At 41.6% G+C, this 18,078-nt stretch overlaps 1 protein-coding gene across 2 annotated transcripts in view; it reads right to left on the minus strand.

Moving 5' to 3' along the window:
• Positions 1–14,272: 14,272 nt before the first annotated feature.
• The window catches only part of MED23 (mediator complex subunit 23), a 38,087-nt gene continuing 34,281 nt past the window's right edge, over positions 14,273–18,078 (minus strand). For both annotated transcript variants that reach the window (XM_005509384.3, XM_021297132.2), the window contains 4 exons: positions 17,389–17,603; positions 16,690–16,810; positions 16,085–16,216; positions 14,273–15,391 (listed from right to left, as the gene is read on the minus strand). In XM_005509384.3, coding sequence (XP_005509441.2) covers positions 15,218–15,391; positions 16,085–16,216; positions 16,690–16,810; positions 17,389–17,603 — 642 coding nt within the window. In that variant the 3' untranslated portion in view covers positions 14,273–15,217. The remainder of the gene's footprint in view (positions 15,392–16,084; positions 16,217–16,689; positions 16,811–17,388; positions 17,604–18,078) is intronic.

Here is an 18,078-nt window from a genome sequence, read left to right on the forward strand (position 1 = left end):
CGGCCACACCGCTTGGCAGGACAAGGCGATGTCCCATGCAGTGGGTGAGCAACCCTGCCCATGGCAGGTCACAGGGACATGGATAGATGCTGCCTCTGCATTTGCTGCAGTGCAGGTTTGCCTGTCCTGCACCCCCATGTGTGACACCGTGTCCCCGCCTGCCTCTCAGAGACAGCTTAGGCCTGCAAGGAACAGCAGCAGTAGCCCCTCACCCAAGGTTCACTGGTGCCATCTCACCACGCTTGTCTTAGGTTGGGGGGACTGGCTGGCACTGCCTGTCCCGCTGCCTGGGTCACCTGAAGACATGTTCCTGCTTACCAACAGTCCATGGGGCCTGAGATATTGTTTTGGCTATGCAAACCAGCCACTGCTCAGGTGGGCTGCAGACTAACCCACGGCATCTCCAGTGCACTGCAAGGTCTGGTCTACTCACCTTGCTCTCCTGACCCCCAGCCACCACAGGGGAGGTCTCTGCACAGCAAGAGAACACTGGAGTGCACCTTACCTTCCTTGCTGTTTCATTTTAAACCACACTTACGAAAGAGCCACCTTCTGCTTTTCTTTATTTTTTTTTTTTTAATTTCCTTGCAATTTTATGTCCTAATCAAAGCACTTGTGAATCCCCCACTGTGCTATCAAAGCGCTTCAGGAGTTGGAAAAATTATAATAGTCTTTTCCTAACTGGCAAATAATGAAGGAACATCACTGATCTTTATTGCTAAAATAAAGTCAAGAAAAACAACTGATGAGTATAAAATGTTGCATGCAATACACTTTCATATCTTTAATGTAGGATTTACGTTTGTGTCACAATGTGACTGTTGTTCAGTACATGCGTCTGACTTTCCTCCTTTATAATTGGTTGTATGAGTAAACTCCAGGTTTGCATTTGTTAATTTGGGGGGTTCTTTTATTCTCTCATTTACTCTAATGCAAAAAATTGCAATTCTGCATATTACTGAATTCCTTGCAACACTTCAGTTTTGCTGAAATCACTTCCAGGTGGTTTTGGAGCACTATCACATCAGGGTTTATTATGGCTTCAGCGCTACTGAGTGTAAAGGTGAACACTCAAGCCTGGATGAATGATCTTTGGAATACATAAAATGAAAACTTAACTAAATTTGTGTCTATAATCTGCTGGAAGTTTATATGACAAGGGTACGACACTTTGAAAGAGCATGCGTTCTGAAATGAAGCATGTACTCCGTTTCATTCTTTTAAAATATTCTTAGTGAGGCAAAATCCAGTTCCTCTGGAAATTAGGACGTTTCATTGACGTCGCAACATTATAATTATTATGAAGATTGTAGTACTAGTATAAATACCTGCATTTAGTCCCTTCTCCCCAGGAAGTTGTAAAAGAGTCTTCTATAGTGTGATTTATTGATTTGGTTTCAAGTATCTTAGCCGAAAATACGAATAGCAGAGGCTTATTCCACAGGATTCCCAGCAGGACAAGCAAAGCTCTTGAGAGATGCTGTGTAGAAATCTCAAGGAAAAGTAAATGTCAGAATCTGCAGATTTGTACATCTTTGAAAGTCTGGGTCTTCAGAGCACCTAATGCTGCCGCAGAGTTGTGCCTAAAAGCCCTGCTGAGACGAGTTAAATCTCTGTTTTGTAAGTTACTGAGAACAGATGCAATAAGAAGGGCAGTTTCTTTCCCAGGGCAATTTAGACCTCGTATGTGACGAGACACAACAGACAAACACATTAAACACGTAGGGAATTTGGCCAATGTAAAATGATCACATTTAGTACGAGCATCAGTTGAAGCTGAAAGATAGTTTAATATCTCACTTGAAAACTGAGGGGAATAGCAAAGCTGAGTGTAATTTTTCTCTGTGACTACTGGGAGTTCTAAAGTGTCAGTATGTTATCTGTCTTCCTCCACACACTCCTGAACCTCCACACAAAGCCTGTGTGACACCACCCAAACCTTTTTTCCCTTCACTGCTCAATGATACAAGCAACTGCTGGTTTGGAGGCAGTAACTTTGGCAAGGCTCTGCTACACTCAGGGAATGAAGTCTGCTTCTGAATGTTCAGAAAAATAATGGACACATCTTTGTTATGAAAGGAGAGGAGGAAAGGAGGAAAAGGAGGAAACCTAACATGTAGAAGAGAAAATTTCTCTACAACAGAGTTCCTGACATGACAAATTCCCACTGACACCTATTTCTGAATAACTGGTAACAGATGAGAAGGCAATTTGCAAACTCTGAAGAAATCAAGTCCCACCTTTTAGTAATCAGAGAAGTTTTTCAGGTCACTGTGGTCTTGCATGTTCACATGTGAGAAACACACAAGCTCTAGCTGCCTGAAGGGTTTCAAGTTTGCTGAACTGCTATGACTGTCACTTTTAGTTCTTGTTTACGGCTGCATAAACTCAACATATTAATCTGAAGTGCTGCAGGCAATGAGATTAGCTGCAGTGCATTAAGTTAGTCACACTATTGCAAGCTTCTGTATGCATAAATTTACCGTAGCTGGATTTACATGGGCTTCTGAGTGAAAGTCAGGGTTCCCCACACCAAGTAGGGCACTGGTTTCAGCATTCCTGGGACCTAGCAGGGATGGACAAACATCTCGGTTTTCCTTCTATTCCATGAAAACCTCCTTGTGACCACAGAAGTCAGGGCTGTATTCCTGCTGTCATCTATTCATGTGGATTGCTTTGTCCTCAGCATCAGGCACCTGGGAGAAGTTGCCCTCAGGCATACTTGCCCTCCTCCTTGCACCCTTGCTGGCCCTCCATGAGGCCTGTCAGATTGGCAAGGGCCATGACAGCAATGTGGAGGGGCATCCCAAAATTCAGTGCGAGTGCATGCAGTACTGCAGTGGCCGTCCTCAGCTGCCTGGGGACCAGGATGGAGAGACCAATGTTCAGCCGAGACTGACGCACCCTATGGGACAGGGGGAAGGGGAGGGGGAAGGGGAAAGAGGTCCCATCCCACCTTTCACTTGAAGGGGTAACTAAGTGCCTAAGTTTGCCCTCTCGTTTTGCAGGGCTCATCTGGGAAATACTAGCCCAGAAAAAATTCTGATTTGAGAAGCGGAGACAGTGCAGCCTAAAGAGTGATCCCTGCTACCTCTTAGGTTCAGGTGGAGAAATCCTTCCCTGTAATAGCTTCTCCCATATCATGTAATTAAGATGAGAAAACAAGAAGGGCTATTATTATTCATAAAAGTCTATTTTCCTGTTGAAAGGAAACAAGCTGCCCATGTTGCCCAGTTGTGCCTGGTTCAGTGGCGGCAGGAACCATCACATTGTCCCCGTGCCTGATGCCAGACAGGATTACAGGGCAGTGTTAAGTGACAGCCTGCCCATACTCACAGCTTGCATCTGCTCTCTTGTCTATGCTATTCACTGGACTCCTGGTAGTGCCACAGGGCTGCTGTTTACAGGAAAAACAGCTTGATATACAGCTGAGCAAATTATTTTTCCTCATTTACAGCTGTGATGTTGCTTTGTAAACAGGGGGGTGAAAGAAGCTGAAAAACACCTTGGCACAATCTGTGGAAGGACAAGCACAGAAACCTTGCTGTGAGGTGGAAAAGCTTACTGAGGGGCACCACGATTTGGCTGCTATATATGCTATGGGGTTGCATCACTCTAACACACAAGTCTGACTGAAAGATAGAGGCTCTGCTATGAGCAACCTCTTGGTTCTCTGCTGGACTAATGCCTTCTGACAGTTTCAAATTGAGGGGCTTGACTAAGTTACTACAGGGATTAATTTAATTGTTAGGCTGTAGGGGGGTTGTCAACAGTCTTTCCATACCTTTGTTCCTGTCACCTGTCTGCAGGATGAAGAACTGTGAGTAAAAGACCCATCTTGATGCTTCTTTTGCTGAGGGAAACTCCTTGTCACAGCCTGAGTCCAGGCACAGCGGCACATGTCCTGGTGTGCTAACTAGGGCTGCGGACAGTGATTTCTGCAGGAAACATCACCCATTCAGACAAACAAGGGCTATGTGGAACAGCTCATTAAAAAAACCCCAAAACATATATAAGATAAATACAATCTTGTTCCTTGAATGCTTATGTCTCAATCTGAAACTTCCTTTTCTACCCTCTTTTCCCTGGGGAAGACAAAATTCACTTCCATCTTAGTAACCATTCCATATTTTGACCTGGGTTTCCCAAACTGTGGTAGATTTGGTATGAGGCACATAAGTTATGATTTCATATCCTACAGATGCTGACCAAACAAATGAAAGGTTTTTGTAACACTCAGGATCCAGGGCAGCAGCTGACAACAGTGACAAAGGTGACAGCACAGGAGCACAAATTTGGGAACCTCTGCAGAAGACCAGGTGGACAGTAAAAGGCTCAGTGGAAAGGATGCTTTTAGCAGTTCAGTTCATGATTTTTCCTGTTCTTTCCCTTCCACCATCACATGGCCCTGATTGTTGTTATATATATACACAAGTACTTTACAGTATCCATGGCCCAACCGCGAGAAGCCTTATTTGCCATGTTTTACTGATAGACAACAAAGGCACAGTGAATCTCAGAGCTCTAAGGTCACTTGGGAAGACTGTGTCAGAGAAGAATGAATCTGGGTTATTGCAGTTCCTTCTTGTACCTGAGCCCTGAGCCCATCATTCCTTGGTGGTTTGTCAACATTTTATATTTTAATTTCTCAAATACTCACGCTCCGTACTGTTTCATCCTAATGCTTTTTAAATGCTGTCCCACTTTTCTGTCTTTTAGCTTGTTTAATTTCAGAGAGAAAGACAGACAACTGATGCCAAGGAGACCTACAAATCACTTTATATATAATTTGTAACACTAGTGAAAAATCTCTTTGGGATTTATGTCACTGCAAATGAAATATTCCATTTGCAAGCTGTCTTTTATAATTTATTAAGCAAGTTGAAAATGTTCTTTAAAATAAGCTTTGTCAGCTTGTCATCTACTGGAGCAGAAGAAACAGTTTGCTGACAGATCACGGATTTTTATGGTGTCCCGTCCGTTGCAATGGGCTTTCTTTTGTCTGACAGGGTTGACACAGGATGCCACTTCAGAAGCATTGCATGTGCTACAGAGGACTGTCTCTATCTTTAATTCATGCCACTATCCGTCCTGCATTTCCTTAAGTTAGCTGAACAAAGTATGTTCTGACATCTTAATCTGAAAAAATAAGTACGTACACACACATACATCTAGGACTGATATGATGCACATTTGAAAAGTTTTATATGGAACATTTGTGTCACTTAACTTGCTTTGGGCCATCACTGGCTTGTGGCTGGCTGCTGAACAACCCCACCAGGGAAACTGCTGGCAGGGCTGCGTGCGCCAGTCCCAGAACGTGGCCAAATCCCAGTGAAGTGATGACAAGGTTCCCCTGGGCTTCACCAAGGTCTGACAGAGGACCTGAAGGAACATGTCTGAGCAACCTCTCAATTTTAAGGCTTTCTCACACGAGCCAAAACATTGGAAAGGTGCCTGGGGCAGGGATTATCCTGAGGACTGTACCCACATTTTGGGATACAACACTAGAAAAGCCTCCTGTGAGTGACAGCTTGAATACACTACATTCAGTTATTAATGTCAATAAGGCCCAGATGAAGAATTTGTATATAAAAAATCTGTTTCACGGCTTGCAGTACTGCAGGTTCTGCTTGCACGCCGGCTGGAAATGTTATCAAGCCAACATCTTCTTGAGTGTTGATTTCATGCACCAAGAGAAAATGAGAATATAATTATAGCAGCCTGTTATTTTCATTTTGGCTAGAGCACTCACTTTGAAGAGAAGCAAGCGGTGGCCCAGACTGCCTCCGAGAGAAGTGAGAGTACCATCAACAAGCTCAATAAAACTCTTTGCAGGCTGGGAGGTTGGGCTGTTGCCACAGCTGGTGTGATAGCCCATCTCTCAGAAAGCTATGGAAAAGAAAATTACATATTGACATTCCTTTGCAGGTGGCAAATATCCTAATCATGCTCATGTGTTAGGGTGACTAAAAGAACAAAAAAACAAAAGCCAAACAACTAAATGAATAATTTTCTATCAAAGCTGCATGGCAAATATGGTTCATTGCATTTTCCAGAATTCTCAAGGGCTTTTTTAGATTTCCTCTGAAAATAATAATGAGAAATTATAGTGAATGTGCTTATTATTTTATTGATTATAATAATTTCTCTTATTATCTTTTAAAGACAAAAGCTCCCATGTCCTCATGAAAAGGTTACTTCTATAGGCAACACGCATGCTCAGCTCTTGGCTGCTTCATGTGCTCGCAGAGGTGGAGAGCTCAGAACTTAGGGGGCCTGATCCAGAGGAAGTCATAACTAGTGGCCACTGAGGTTCTGCAGAGGAAAGCTGAGACAAAAAGTGACAGAAATGGGATAGTGCCAGCACGGAGACTGCAGAAAACCAAGAAACTGTATTGCGGTGGCTCATGATGGGGCCACAAGCCCTTCATGGGCTTATCTGAAACCTCTCCATATGCTCCCTGGGTGAGAGAAGAGAAAGCTCAGGGGCACGAAGGCGGATGCGATGGAGCCCAGGAAGGCAGGTGTGGAGAGGTACTGCCTGTCCCTGCTCTGCACAGCCCTCCCCAGATGTGCTGGCGCGGTTGTGCCCGGCCTCTGGGGCAGGGTTTCTCACAAACACTGAAGCACAGGAACTTACCTGAATTGTGGGAATGTACTGTGGGGACTCACGAGAATCCTTTGGCCTTGAATTGTCTGTCTTTTCCTTCAGGAAATGCGGAGTAAAAAAAAGACGATAGAAAAAACCCCAAGGAAGTCTCAAAGGGATTTTGAAATAGTTGCCAGAGCACCGAGGTGACAGTTATTATCCATCAGGGGTTATCTGTCCTTTAAAGCAGATGCCTTTGTCTACAGCAAAATGAAGCTGTGGGGGCAAAGGAAAAAAACAAAACAAAACAATCAAACAAACAAACAAACAAAAAAAAATTACCTAAATTATAAATAGTAACATGAGATGGGATGTATTCTGTGCAATCTTTGTCCTTCAAAGATAGCCAAGAGCTGCTGCCCGGCATTGTATGACACAGAAACATATATTGCTTAAGAACTGCTAAAGTGGCATTTTAGCCACATGAAAGACTGCAAATTAACATGCTAAGAGATCAGTAAAACAATCAGCACCTTGCAAGAGGCTCGAGGACAAGAAAGCTGAAACTGCTGCTGGGTTTGTGCATTTTTTTTTTCCCGTGGATGGAAAGAATAATCTCCTCCATACAGTAAGTTCATCTCTGTTGTAGGTGTCATAATGAGTGTCAAGCGGAAGCGGAATAAATGGAGCTCCTCTTTCAAAAGGCCAGGTAAACAGCATCTCTGGCTTTTGTCAGAACAATCCAGAAACACTTTTGCTCAGAGTGTGCGAGGCTGCGAATGATGAAGTTGCCACTGTGACCTTTCTTCAAGGTTCTTCATTTCTTTTGTGCACAACAAAGGAGCTTCATGGAAAACACAGAAAACTCTGAGCCGCATTTTTTCTACTGGAGAAGAAAAAGAGTTTTCACAGAAGTTGCTTTCAGGATTGACGTTTGTCAGCTTTATTTTGAACTTTCCATAGAAGTTGTCTGGGGAAAATCAGAAGTTAATTTTGCCCAGAGTTCAAAATGATTTGGGCTCTTCAGTGGCGTCTCATCTCACCCCACCTCTTCTGGCCTGTTTCTCCAAACCCCAACGTTTGCAGAGCTCAGAGCCAGCTATCACAATGTGTAAAATGGTTTAAATATTAAAAGGTGCCTTTTATTAAGAAAAAGGGTGGAGTTAACATGAAATTACAGATGCAAGAGAACAGCCACCATTGTAGCATGGGAACTTTACTCATCCTAATGCTGTCTTGAAGAGTGGAGATGCTGGCACACAGCTGCCTTAACATAATAAAATAAACTTTTATGAGGCTGCTTCTTCAAGTAGAAGCACATACAGTGCTTCTGACATGTTAAATTTGAGGCGCAGAGGACTCTAGAGCATAGGGCCAAAGTATGGGTGCTGTTCAGACTTTTCTCAGTTGTTCCTTTAATTGTAGAGGTGGAAGGCTGAGAAAGCCTTTTTTGTGTCTGTTGATTTGCACACTGTCAAAATTCAGCTTCACATGCAACATGCGAGCCCTCGGTGACCTCCTTCCCGTACCTGCAGGGAGGGACCCCCAAGGGACAAGCAGGGGACGGGCCAACAGCCAGGAGGCAGCCGGAGCGGCGAAACCCTCACCGTCCTGTCCTCAGGAGGGCCAGGATACTCCCAAGGCAGCACAGGTCTTAATCTGTGATCACAGGTAGGAAAGAGACTGTAAGGAACCTGTTTTCAGCTGCTCTAAGTGTTTGCACTCAACAACTCTGAAAAAGACATTTATCTGGAAAAATCTGATTCTCCAGCCAAGCTCTCATGAGGAAAGTGGTCACAAAGCCACCAAAGAGGAGGTGACACAGCTACTATTCATGACCTGCACTTCCAAAGTGTGGGTGCATCCAGACCAAGAGACCCGCTACTGGCATGGGTTTGGTCCTTTGCAATTCTACCAGAAACAACACTCTGTGCTGTGGCTTTGTTAGAGGAAAACTGCAACCCAAGTCTTTCTAAGCTCACATGGCTTCCCCTGTCACAGATCTACTTCTAAAGCTACTAAGCAGCTCAAAGGTACCAGTTCAACAATTACTACTTCATTTCGTGCTGATAGCCCTCCACTAGCACGTTCACCACAAGTTGCATCAGCTACCTGCAGCGCAGAGGCTGGGAGATGTTCATGGTGCCAAAATTCCCCTGGGTCCCGGTGCCCACTCAGCCTCTCCCACACCAGCTACCAGTTGGGATCCACTCCTGTAGGGGAGAAGTCATCTGTTTTTTTCACAGGTAAGTTCTGTAGTTAGGGAGGAGGGGAGTCAGTGAGGACAAGAACAAGTAGAAGAGGTGGGAAGGGAGAGGTGGAAACCAGTATTGCTACTGCACTCTTTTTATCATGTATTTTAACAAGGCTTTTGCTCAAGGAGCAATACTATTTCTGCAGCAGTGGACACATTCTCCACCTCTCCCCTTTTTATCCATAGTCAGAACACTGTTGTTGACTAAAAGACGCTATGTGCCAGTTGGAGCGCAACTACAATCTACCTTTACTGCCTTATGTGGAGTCAATCTGTACACCTTTCATTTACCTTTTTAAAGAAAGCAAGAAAAAGGGGGATTTACTCCTGTAAGGGCCCTTAAAGGCTGTTTTGGCTGGGGCTTCATAATACAAAAAAACAACAGAAACGCTACAGATGTGATAAGCTATGGCCAGGTCCTGTTTTTGCTAAATCACATTTTAGCAGAAACAGCATCAAGAAAGAAAGGCACCTATGGAGAATTCAACCTCACAGCCCTTCAGAGAACATCAACAGTTTCCATTTCCATCTGTTTATCTCATCCTCACCTCTTAAGGTCTTTCTCCATTTGCCAAACACCTCCATAAAGTCGTTCAAAGATACCACACGCGTGATTTTGCAGCACTCACAGGAAAACTGATATGTTAATAAGAAAACCCAACAGGTTATTTTTTTCTCAACTACACAATTTTGCTCTCACTGCACACTTTCATTTACTGGTTGTAAGTTCTTCAGTGCAGAGGTTGGTTCATTCAAGACCTTGTTTTGTGCTCCTCATTTTAATAGTACTTAATAAATAACGGCATGCCTGAGTTAGACCTGCAGTGGGAACCAACACTGAATTTCTCAGCGCCGGTGCAGCCACACAGATAATGCTGTCACTTCACACTGAACATGCCAATCCTATTTTATACAACTTTCAGTAGAACTTTACTAATTTTAAATGTACCTGCTGTTGCTTTCAGGAGCAGCATTGGAAAAATGTGCTCCACCCAAAAGAAACACCCAGGAAATGATATGACAGACACATTCTTCAGGCCTCCACAAGTCTCATATCTCAGTACAAGTGTTACACAGAAGGACTGTCAGACTGTTCTCTGTCTGCTCATTTTTCACTATTTGTAGCTGTCAGTTACCTATTTGTAATAAGTGAATGGTGGAACTCACTGTCACTTGTACATCCTCTCCTTGCTTGCTTTGCTGTATTTAACATGTCCTAGACATGACTAGGTATTATATCTTACCAGCACTGAAGTGGTCAGCCAGTGTCCCTTGACTGGAAGAGCAGCCAGTGGCAAGCGGCAGGCTCCTTCCAGGGGCAAGCTTGGAGCAAGAAACAACCTGCAGGGGCTCGCAACCATCTCCTCCAGCTCCAGAGGGACCCCATTACTCGCCTCCCTGATTGCCTCTTCAATACCAACCAACTAACCAATTCGATCTCATGCATCTGCCTCATCCCCTATTTCCAGTACTGGAGGGTATGAATGGATGCTCTAATGGCTAACCCAAGAGTGGGGCCATCTTGCAGCTTTGTTTCATCATGTATTTTCCAGGGAACCCAACACAAGCCTTAGCCTGTCTCCTCACAGCACCACAGATGGAACAATATTCCCTCCCAGGCCCCTGACATTACAGAGACACGCATCAAAGAGGCAGAGGTGTCCAAAGTCCACACTCATGGGGAACATGAAAGTATAAAGCACGTGAATCTTGTGATGCAGAAATTGCATCTGAGAGGCAGCAACGGTGAGAATGGCTCTTGTTGATGCGGAGGCTGATTCAACTTGGCTCAGCCTACAACAAAAGACGATCACTTTGCATTCGTGGGCTTACAGCACCACAGCTCTGTTCAAGTCCCCAGGTAGGGCTTACAGATACAACTCTTAACAAAATACAGCAGCTTTACTAGACTGATGTTTTTTTTCTCTTTTCAAATTTCTTTCTTAAATTCTAATGTCGCCCAACTGCAATTTGCTATTGCATCAACATTTTCTGCTTTCACTTTCCAAACATAAATCTCAAACCCTTTACCACAATAAACAATTCTGACCCAAACAAAGCATTACATTAGTCTATGTAGGTCTTCTTATGAGCAAAAATCATTAATGGAGCCGCACCTTATATCTGTATCATCAAACTTCCTCATATGAAAGGGTCAGAGCCCTGCACAATGTGTATGAAATTATGTACCTAGGAACTACTCAAAAATATTGTATCTCTTTTTTTTTTTTATCCTGTGCCTGCACAGCCTCCCTCAGTCTCTCCTTCTTCAAGCATCTCAAAAGCTTCAAAGGCATCTGTGTTGCTTTAAACATTTCCCATGCAGCACTGATGTGTGGGCAATTCAGCTTTTAATTAAAAAGTTAAACTCTAAAGCAGCCTGGGCCTGTTCAGTGCCAAAACAGGGTTAGGGCAGAACTACCGATTCTCTGCCTTTGATGGCTGACAGGAACCTACTGTGTTCCTCTCACCAGGACACAGGCAGGATTCCCTCACATTTCAGGAGAAAAATATTAGAAGGTGCCCGCTTATCTTTAGAACAACCTACTCCTATTAAATCTGACATCAGATGCACACAACTGACTCAGAAAGCGGTCTCTGTGTGAAACACTAATGAGGTGAAGGACCAGATCTGAACAGCACTACAATTCACAAGAGCTTATACAGGAGAGACGGGAAGGGAAGGGAAGGGAAAGAAAAAGGAACAAAAAAAAAACCAACAGACTTTTCTTTTGATTCAAATAATTACAAGAAAGGATGAAGAAACACAGTGGCATCTATCTGACCATTTCTAATAGCAGATGCATGAGTGAAGACACGTTGGACAGGAACCTCTCCATGTGGGGTTTCTGAAACCTAAAACAGACAAAGAAGTTCGTGCCTTACTGCAGTGGTAATTGCTGAAGGAACAAAGTCACAGTGGACACCAGAAACATTCTCCACCTTTTGGAGTTGCACAGGGTACTGCAAGCTAAACACTGTGTGATAATTTTATTCAAATGTTCACTCACTATTGTAAGGTTACTTTCAGCAGTAGGTGTGGTGGTGAATTCAACAGTAAAAGCTGCCATTTGCAATGATCTTGTCCTCGCTTGGTGCACCTTCAGAAAAGGCTGCATGACCTCAGGTATAGTCTGCCAAGCCACAGGTATTCATTCACATCCTAAAAAGTTTTAGCGCTAAAAATCAAAGTTAAATACACTGTTCTTATCTATTGCTTACTTTTTAAGGTGATCAAGTACAAAAATCTCTCACCAACTCTGGTAACTGTTGCATGCATCAAGTGATTTGCTTTAAAAAAAAACAATCTGTGAGAATTTTGAAAGTTTTAAAATTTTTGTATTTGTTTGGAGGATTTTGCAAACCCCACAACTCTAGGGAGTCCTCCAGCAAACTTGTTGGAAGAAGACAAACAACAAAGCTTATTTTAAACATCAAGGACAGCAGTGTAATATGGCTTCTAAGCTGTTAATTCTTGGATCAAAACGTTGGTAGATCCCAGGAAGAGCTGAGTGTTCAGGACATTGCATTATACTGATGGTGAGCTGAAGGCTCAGATTAAATTTTTTGAAGAAACCTCCCTCTGGTGGTTAAAGAAGGAATTCAAATTTTTTCTAAGCACCTGTAGACTCAGGCAGCCATATTATAACGGGCTGTTCCAAGTCTTAATAAATATTCTCTGTAAAAGTCAGATGAGGTGGGGGAAGCCTGGTACTATTGTGTCCATTCTATACTAGCTACCTACAATCTGGAATACATATAAAAAAAAAAACCAACCCAAAAGCCCAAACCAAAACCTTAGACTTAAGCTTCCCCACACCACTCACAACTGCTGAGTGCCAGCAAAGAGACAAATGCAGTATTTTTAAAAACCATATCACTGCCTTAAACAATTAGAAACATAAGTCTGAAATTACACTGGAATTTTGTCTTGCTGTGCTAGTACTTTAGAAAGTGAATTTGCTTAGCTGGGTTTTAAAGTGTAAGTTATTTAACTCAAAGAAAGGATTGTTAAGAATTCATTTTTAGAACAGTAATGCTGAAGATGCAAGTGTAGATTTTAGCAGAAGAGATACCTTATTCCAACCAGTGAGGGTTTAGTGCCTTCAGAAACTTGGCAAGTTTTGCAGAGAACAAGTGTGCACATTCAGAGGAAGATACAATCTTCCCTTCGCATTTTGTAATACATAAACCATGTAAATCATTAACTCTGGTAGGTAAGCGAGGGCTCAGGGTTCTGATTCATAGCAGTATTGGTGGGATATACAGCATTTAAGCTCTAAGTCAAAAGTTCAAATGTAGTCCAGTATTGATGAAACACAAGTTTTTCAATGATTTGCTATTGCTAGCCCAACTGTGGCAAATCACCTCCACACAGCACAAGGCCAGCACACCGCAGTCAGCGTCTTACCATAACCGCACGTGCGGTAAAGACGCAGAGCCAAAGGAGGGAGATGCTTCTGTATACCACTGTTGCCTGCCACAGCACTAACAAATTCAGTTTTCCAGACCTACAAGAGAAAGGGAAAAAGCAAAGCAAACCTAAAAATATCCAAAACTTTAACAAATTCCAACAGCTCTCGTGATTTGCTTCTGAAGACAGTTATCCAGCTTCCTCAACAGTCTCTCTGCAATCACTGCAAACAGGTGCTGGTTTAAATATTAATAGGGACACTCTGGGTCCCACATCAAGCACCAAAATTATTTCAATATGAAGTATGACAATTCAAAAAGATGCCAGTGGTCTCAGCATTAGCTCAGTTAGAACATGAATGCTGCACAGCCATGAAATATGCGCTTTCTACAGGCTCTTCGTGTGCTCCAAAAACTGTTCAGGAAGAGAAGTCTTAACACAGTTCCATTATCAACAGAAGTCTGCAAACCCACAACCAGAATTTTGCTTCTCAGGTCTGCCCCAGAAAGCCTATGGGAATTATCTGCTGGATTTTTGGACACCACCTATGTTCATCTTGTTATCAAAATCAAACCCAACTGTATTAGAGTCACTTGACTCTGGAATGGAATACAAGACCTTTTTAACCAAACATATAGCATACAATAGGTAAACGTGTTCTTCCATCACTCATCGAAGAGTACTCACAGCTCCCAGCTACTCAAAGTATTAATACACTTGGCAGAATTTAGGATTCACGTACAATTCAAACAACAGCAATTTCCAGCGATCCAGGTTTGCTGTCCTTCAGAAACAGACAAGAAAATCTTCCATCTGTTGAATCAACAATTCCTCTTCATGACTGTGAAATCTTTATAGAGAGATACAAATCCAACCTGACCTTACTGATCTGGACTCTATTTGTAACAGGTTAAAACTGGCATTATTGTAAAGCTGATAGAGAAGGAAATATACTTGGTATGGTCAATTTAAGGTAATGGGTATCAAAAAGAAACAAACTTAACAATACTAATACAGTGGGATTTTTTTAATTAAAAAAGTTCGTCAAATAAGATGAATATATACAAAACATCGAGCCTTTCCACTGTTACCAAAACCCACTGAACACAGTACACATAAGACTTAAAGGTGAATATCATACAAATCTAAAATATAAGAAGATATCAATAAAATTCATGTGATTGACTTGATAAAAAACTACACCATTTTCCATACAGGAAAGATAAAATATAAATCAGCACATCTTGAACTGAATATGCAGACTTCCAATAGACTCAATAGAGATAGCTTCTGGGTACTAAACTAACAGTCTAGTAATTGATGCTAAATCAAACCCCTGGTGCTCACCTGTTAAATGTAAATTGTACATACAAAATTTACAGGTATTTTCAAAAGCTCATTCTCAGTCTTTGGGAGGATGTCATAATTAACTGAATACAATGATGCAATCTCTGTCTAGGAGCATTTCTGTATAAGTGCTTAACTTGTCTGCTGAAAAGACGAAAAGAATTTAAATTCTTCTGCTGGACAAAAACAATAGAAATTTTCAATAAGGCGGAACCCAAATTTTAAAGGGCTATTTTCTACCAGGCTACATATATTGAATGTCCTTTTGTATCACAGACAGAAAGAAAGGAAAAATCCAGACGACTCAAACCAGGATAGGGAGCAGGATATTGTAAACACTTCAGAACTTCATGTATTTGCTTGCAGAGAGTCTACTTGGTGCTTTCGGAGAAAGGCCACATACCCCTCATCTAGTGTCTGATATAAACAGGTAAGAAAACTGGCATGCACAGAGTTACATGACTTCATTATGCAAAAGAAAACGAAGCAGAAACCTGGACGTGGTTCTCTTTCCTTTTATACAGCAGACCAGATTTCAGATCAGCTGATGTTTCACCTGGATCAGCACCAGAAAGAAGCTGTCACATCGAGGCCAGCAGAACCCTCCACTTCACTGTGTAACCGGCAAAGCAACGTTGACAGGCACTTGGCTAGGCTGCTGTGCTGGCGACCCATTATTGACAGGTTGTTGCTGAACAGCAGCTTGTTCCATTTTGCTGATGTGTGTTATGAAGCGTAACCGAAGTTTCAAAGCTGGTCTTAAATTACAAATTATTTTCTCAACCTGTTTAAAAAAACAAGAAATGCATTTGGTAAAACAGGAGTATTTTGACATATGCCACTTTTGTACACAAACACCACATCAGCACAACGAAAAAAGGAAAAACATACAGTAAATAATGCTATTTATGTTAATATTTTATTCACCATGTTAACTTTTGGACCTCTCCTGATAACTAACCTTAAAAAACACCCTCCCTGGTATAACAGTTTTACACCAAAGCTTTGCAAAACAATTCACACGTGACAATTTTAAAAATGCATACTGCTATAAACCAGAGTGAACGATTTTTCACTGAACATGGATGCATTCTTGCTTTTGTCACATGTCAAATTATATCAATGAATCAGAATTAGACAAAAAATTAAAAGGTCTAGATTGAAATGAGGAAAAGTTACAAAACATCCAACAGCTTTATTTTCAGTGATTGCTTTAATAGTAGTACTTAAAGCACCCTAAAGCTATATCTTAAATTTCAGACTACTGAAATTTGTTTTGAAATCTGAGGTACCCAGTCTACTGCATCTAAAGCTTTAAAATCTGTAGAGGTGAACCAACTTCCTAATTTGCATGTAGAGACTGGTCAGTCGTTGGGCGTTTTGTTATACTGCTACCTCTAAAAATAACTCATAGAATGATTAACTCGCTATATAGGAAGAAAGATAATTAAAATATAAATATCTGCTGTTTACTTACTTGGTCTTTCACACTGTCACCTGTAAACATATACTTCATATGATACAAGAAGTCACATATAGGATCCATGTAGTTCAGGTGTGAGCTGTACCGATCCGCATTCAGGAGCATTTCATAAAATGCCACTCCAATCTGTTTCCACAGACACAAAGAGCACCCCAAATGAAAACTGTTTTTAAAATGCTTTAGAGTAGAAATAAATAGTGTAATAAATATAGATCTTGCTTTTTAAGTATCTGTGATTCCTGACTATCTGCTTTCTTGCCAGGACAAATGGGCAGGTCTAACTCATCCACTATGCATAATTAAACTATGCCATTTTCGCAAGTTAACTTCCTCTAAGTGCAACAATAGTATTTTGGTACATGCTACATAGTGCTTGAACGGCATTGACTGGAAGATGGTTTGAGTAAGTGTTTACAAAATTTGAAAAATTAGACCTTAGTAAAAAAAACTAGGAAAGTTTAGCACAAGATTTGAGTCTTCTAGAAATAAAGACATTACAGTTCACTGCATTCAGCTGCTATCTAGACTTCAGCAAGGTCTTCAAGAAATGCATGCATTTTGTATACACTGTAGGAAGCAGAGCAAGAGCTAGATGTTACCTCTATCATGCACCGTGTCCTCTCCTGCTGGAACCGTTGTAGGAAAGGCCCAACAAGGTGGTAAACGTAGAGTAACTGGAATTCCGTTTTAACTATGGGTATCAATAGTTCTGTAAGGAACCTGTTCAGGATTGAGATGAATATGTCATAGCACCTTCATTTTTGTCCAATATTTCAAGACTTAGTTAAGTGAAGTCTGTTAGTTCTCTCACTAGCATGGTACTGGGGAAAGTCTAATCAACTTCTTAACACAGTGGTACTTTTAAATTGCTTTAATGATTAAGTGGACCACTACCACATCCTTCAGTCAGCAAAGCATCTCAACTTGCAGCTGGAGTGTACTTGCTAGAATTAAGGACACACTTACAGATTACAGTGGATGCTTTAGGAATATGCTACAGCAGTCTTTTAAGAAAAATTTAAATTAATAAAAGCATAAAAGCTAATCAAGATTAAAAAAAGTCATTAAAAGAAGTCACGCTCTTAGACAAAAGCCCCGAAGCTTACAGATAACAAGCATACAAGATAACAAGGTTGGTGGAAGAGGGAGCTGGATAAAAACCCTGTGATCTATCTGGCGAGTTTTGGAGCTCCCCTGGACATATTTGCAGGTATTAGTGCTACAGGTACAGCTTTGTTATCTACAATATGCTTGGAACTTAGAAGACAAATTAAATCATCAAATATCATTACACCTACTTAGGAATGAGAGAAAGCTGTCCAATGCTAGAATGATGCCAGACAGCATGTGCCAAAGCCAAAGTGTAGCTACAACTCATCTCAGAGTAAGACTGGTGACACGCTGTGAAGTCAAACAGCTGGAACGGGTAACCAACCCACTCTGTCTCTGACGTCAAGCTGGGACTGTTGATAACGCTCACAATGCGATCGTGGAGAACAATCCAGTATGGCTCCTGGGGAAAAAAAAAAGTCAGAATTGCTTTTGAAAGGACACCATCTAAGACAATGCTTCCTCAACTCTTTCTACGATTATTGCACTTCTAAAATGTTTTCAACTACATGGTTGTATATTACCCTGTCTGACAAATATGAAAACTGAGAAGCACAATACAGAAAGCGTCCATGTTAGTGGACGTAGCACACTCAAGGCTGTGGTATCAAGACATACTTCATGAACTTATTTATTTAGCTAGCTAATATAAATGTCCCCAAAAGAAGCAGAGCAGAGGAAAAAGCCTTAATGGAAGGAGACTGAGAATTTTCTGAGTTTTCAGAGTACAGCTACAAACAGACCAAAAATCCAAGAAGGAAACAGGAAACAAAAAAAACCTCAAGAAGTCAAAGAATATAGATGAAAATGCAAGGAGAGGAAACAGTAAGAGTAATAAGAAACAGTATAAAAATAATAAGGATTAAATCCACGTTGGC

The sequence above is a fragment of the Columba livia genome, chromosome 3, assembly GCF_036013475.1.
Source record: "Columba livia isolate bColLiv1 breed racing homer chromosome 3, bColLiv1.pat.W.v2, whole genome shotgun sequence".
Lineage (NCBI taxonomy): Eukaryota > Metazoa > Chordata > Aves > Columbiformes > Columbidae > Columba > Columba livia.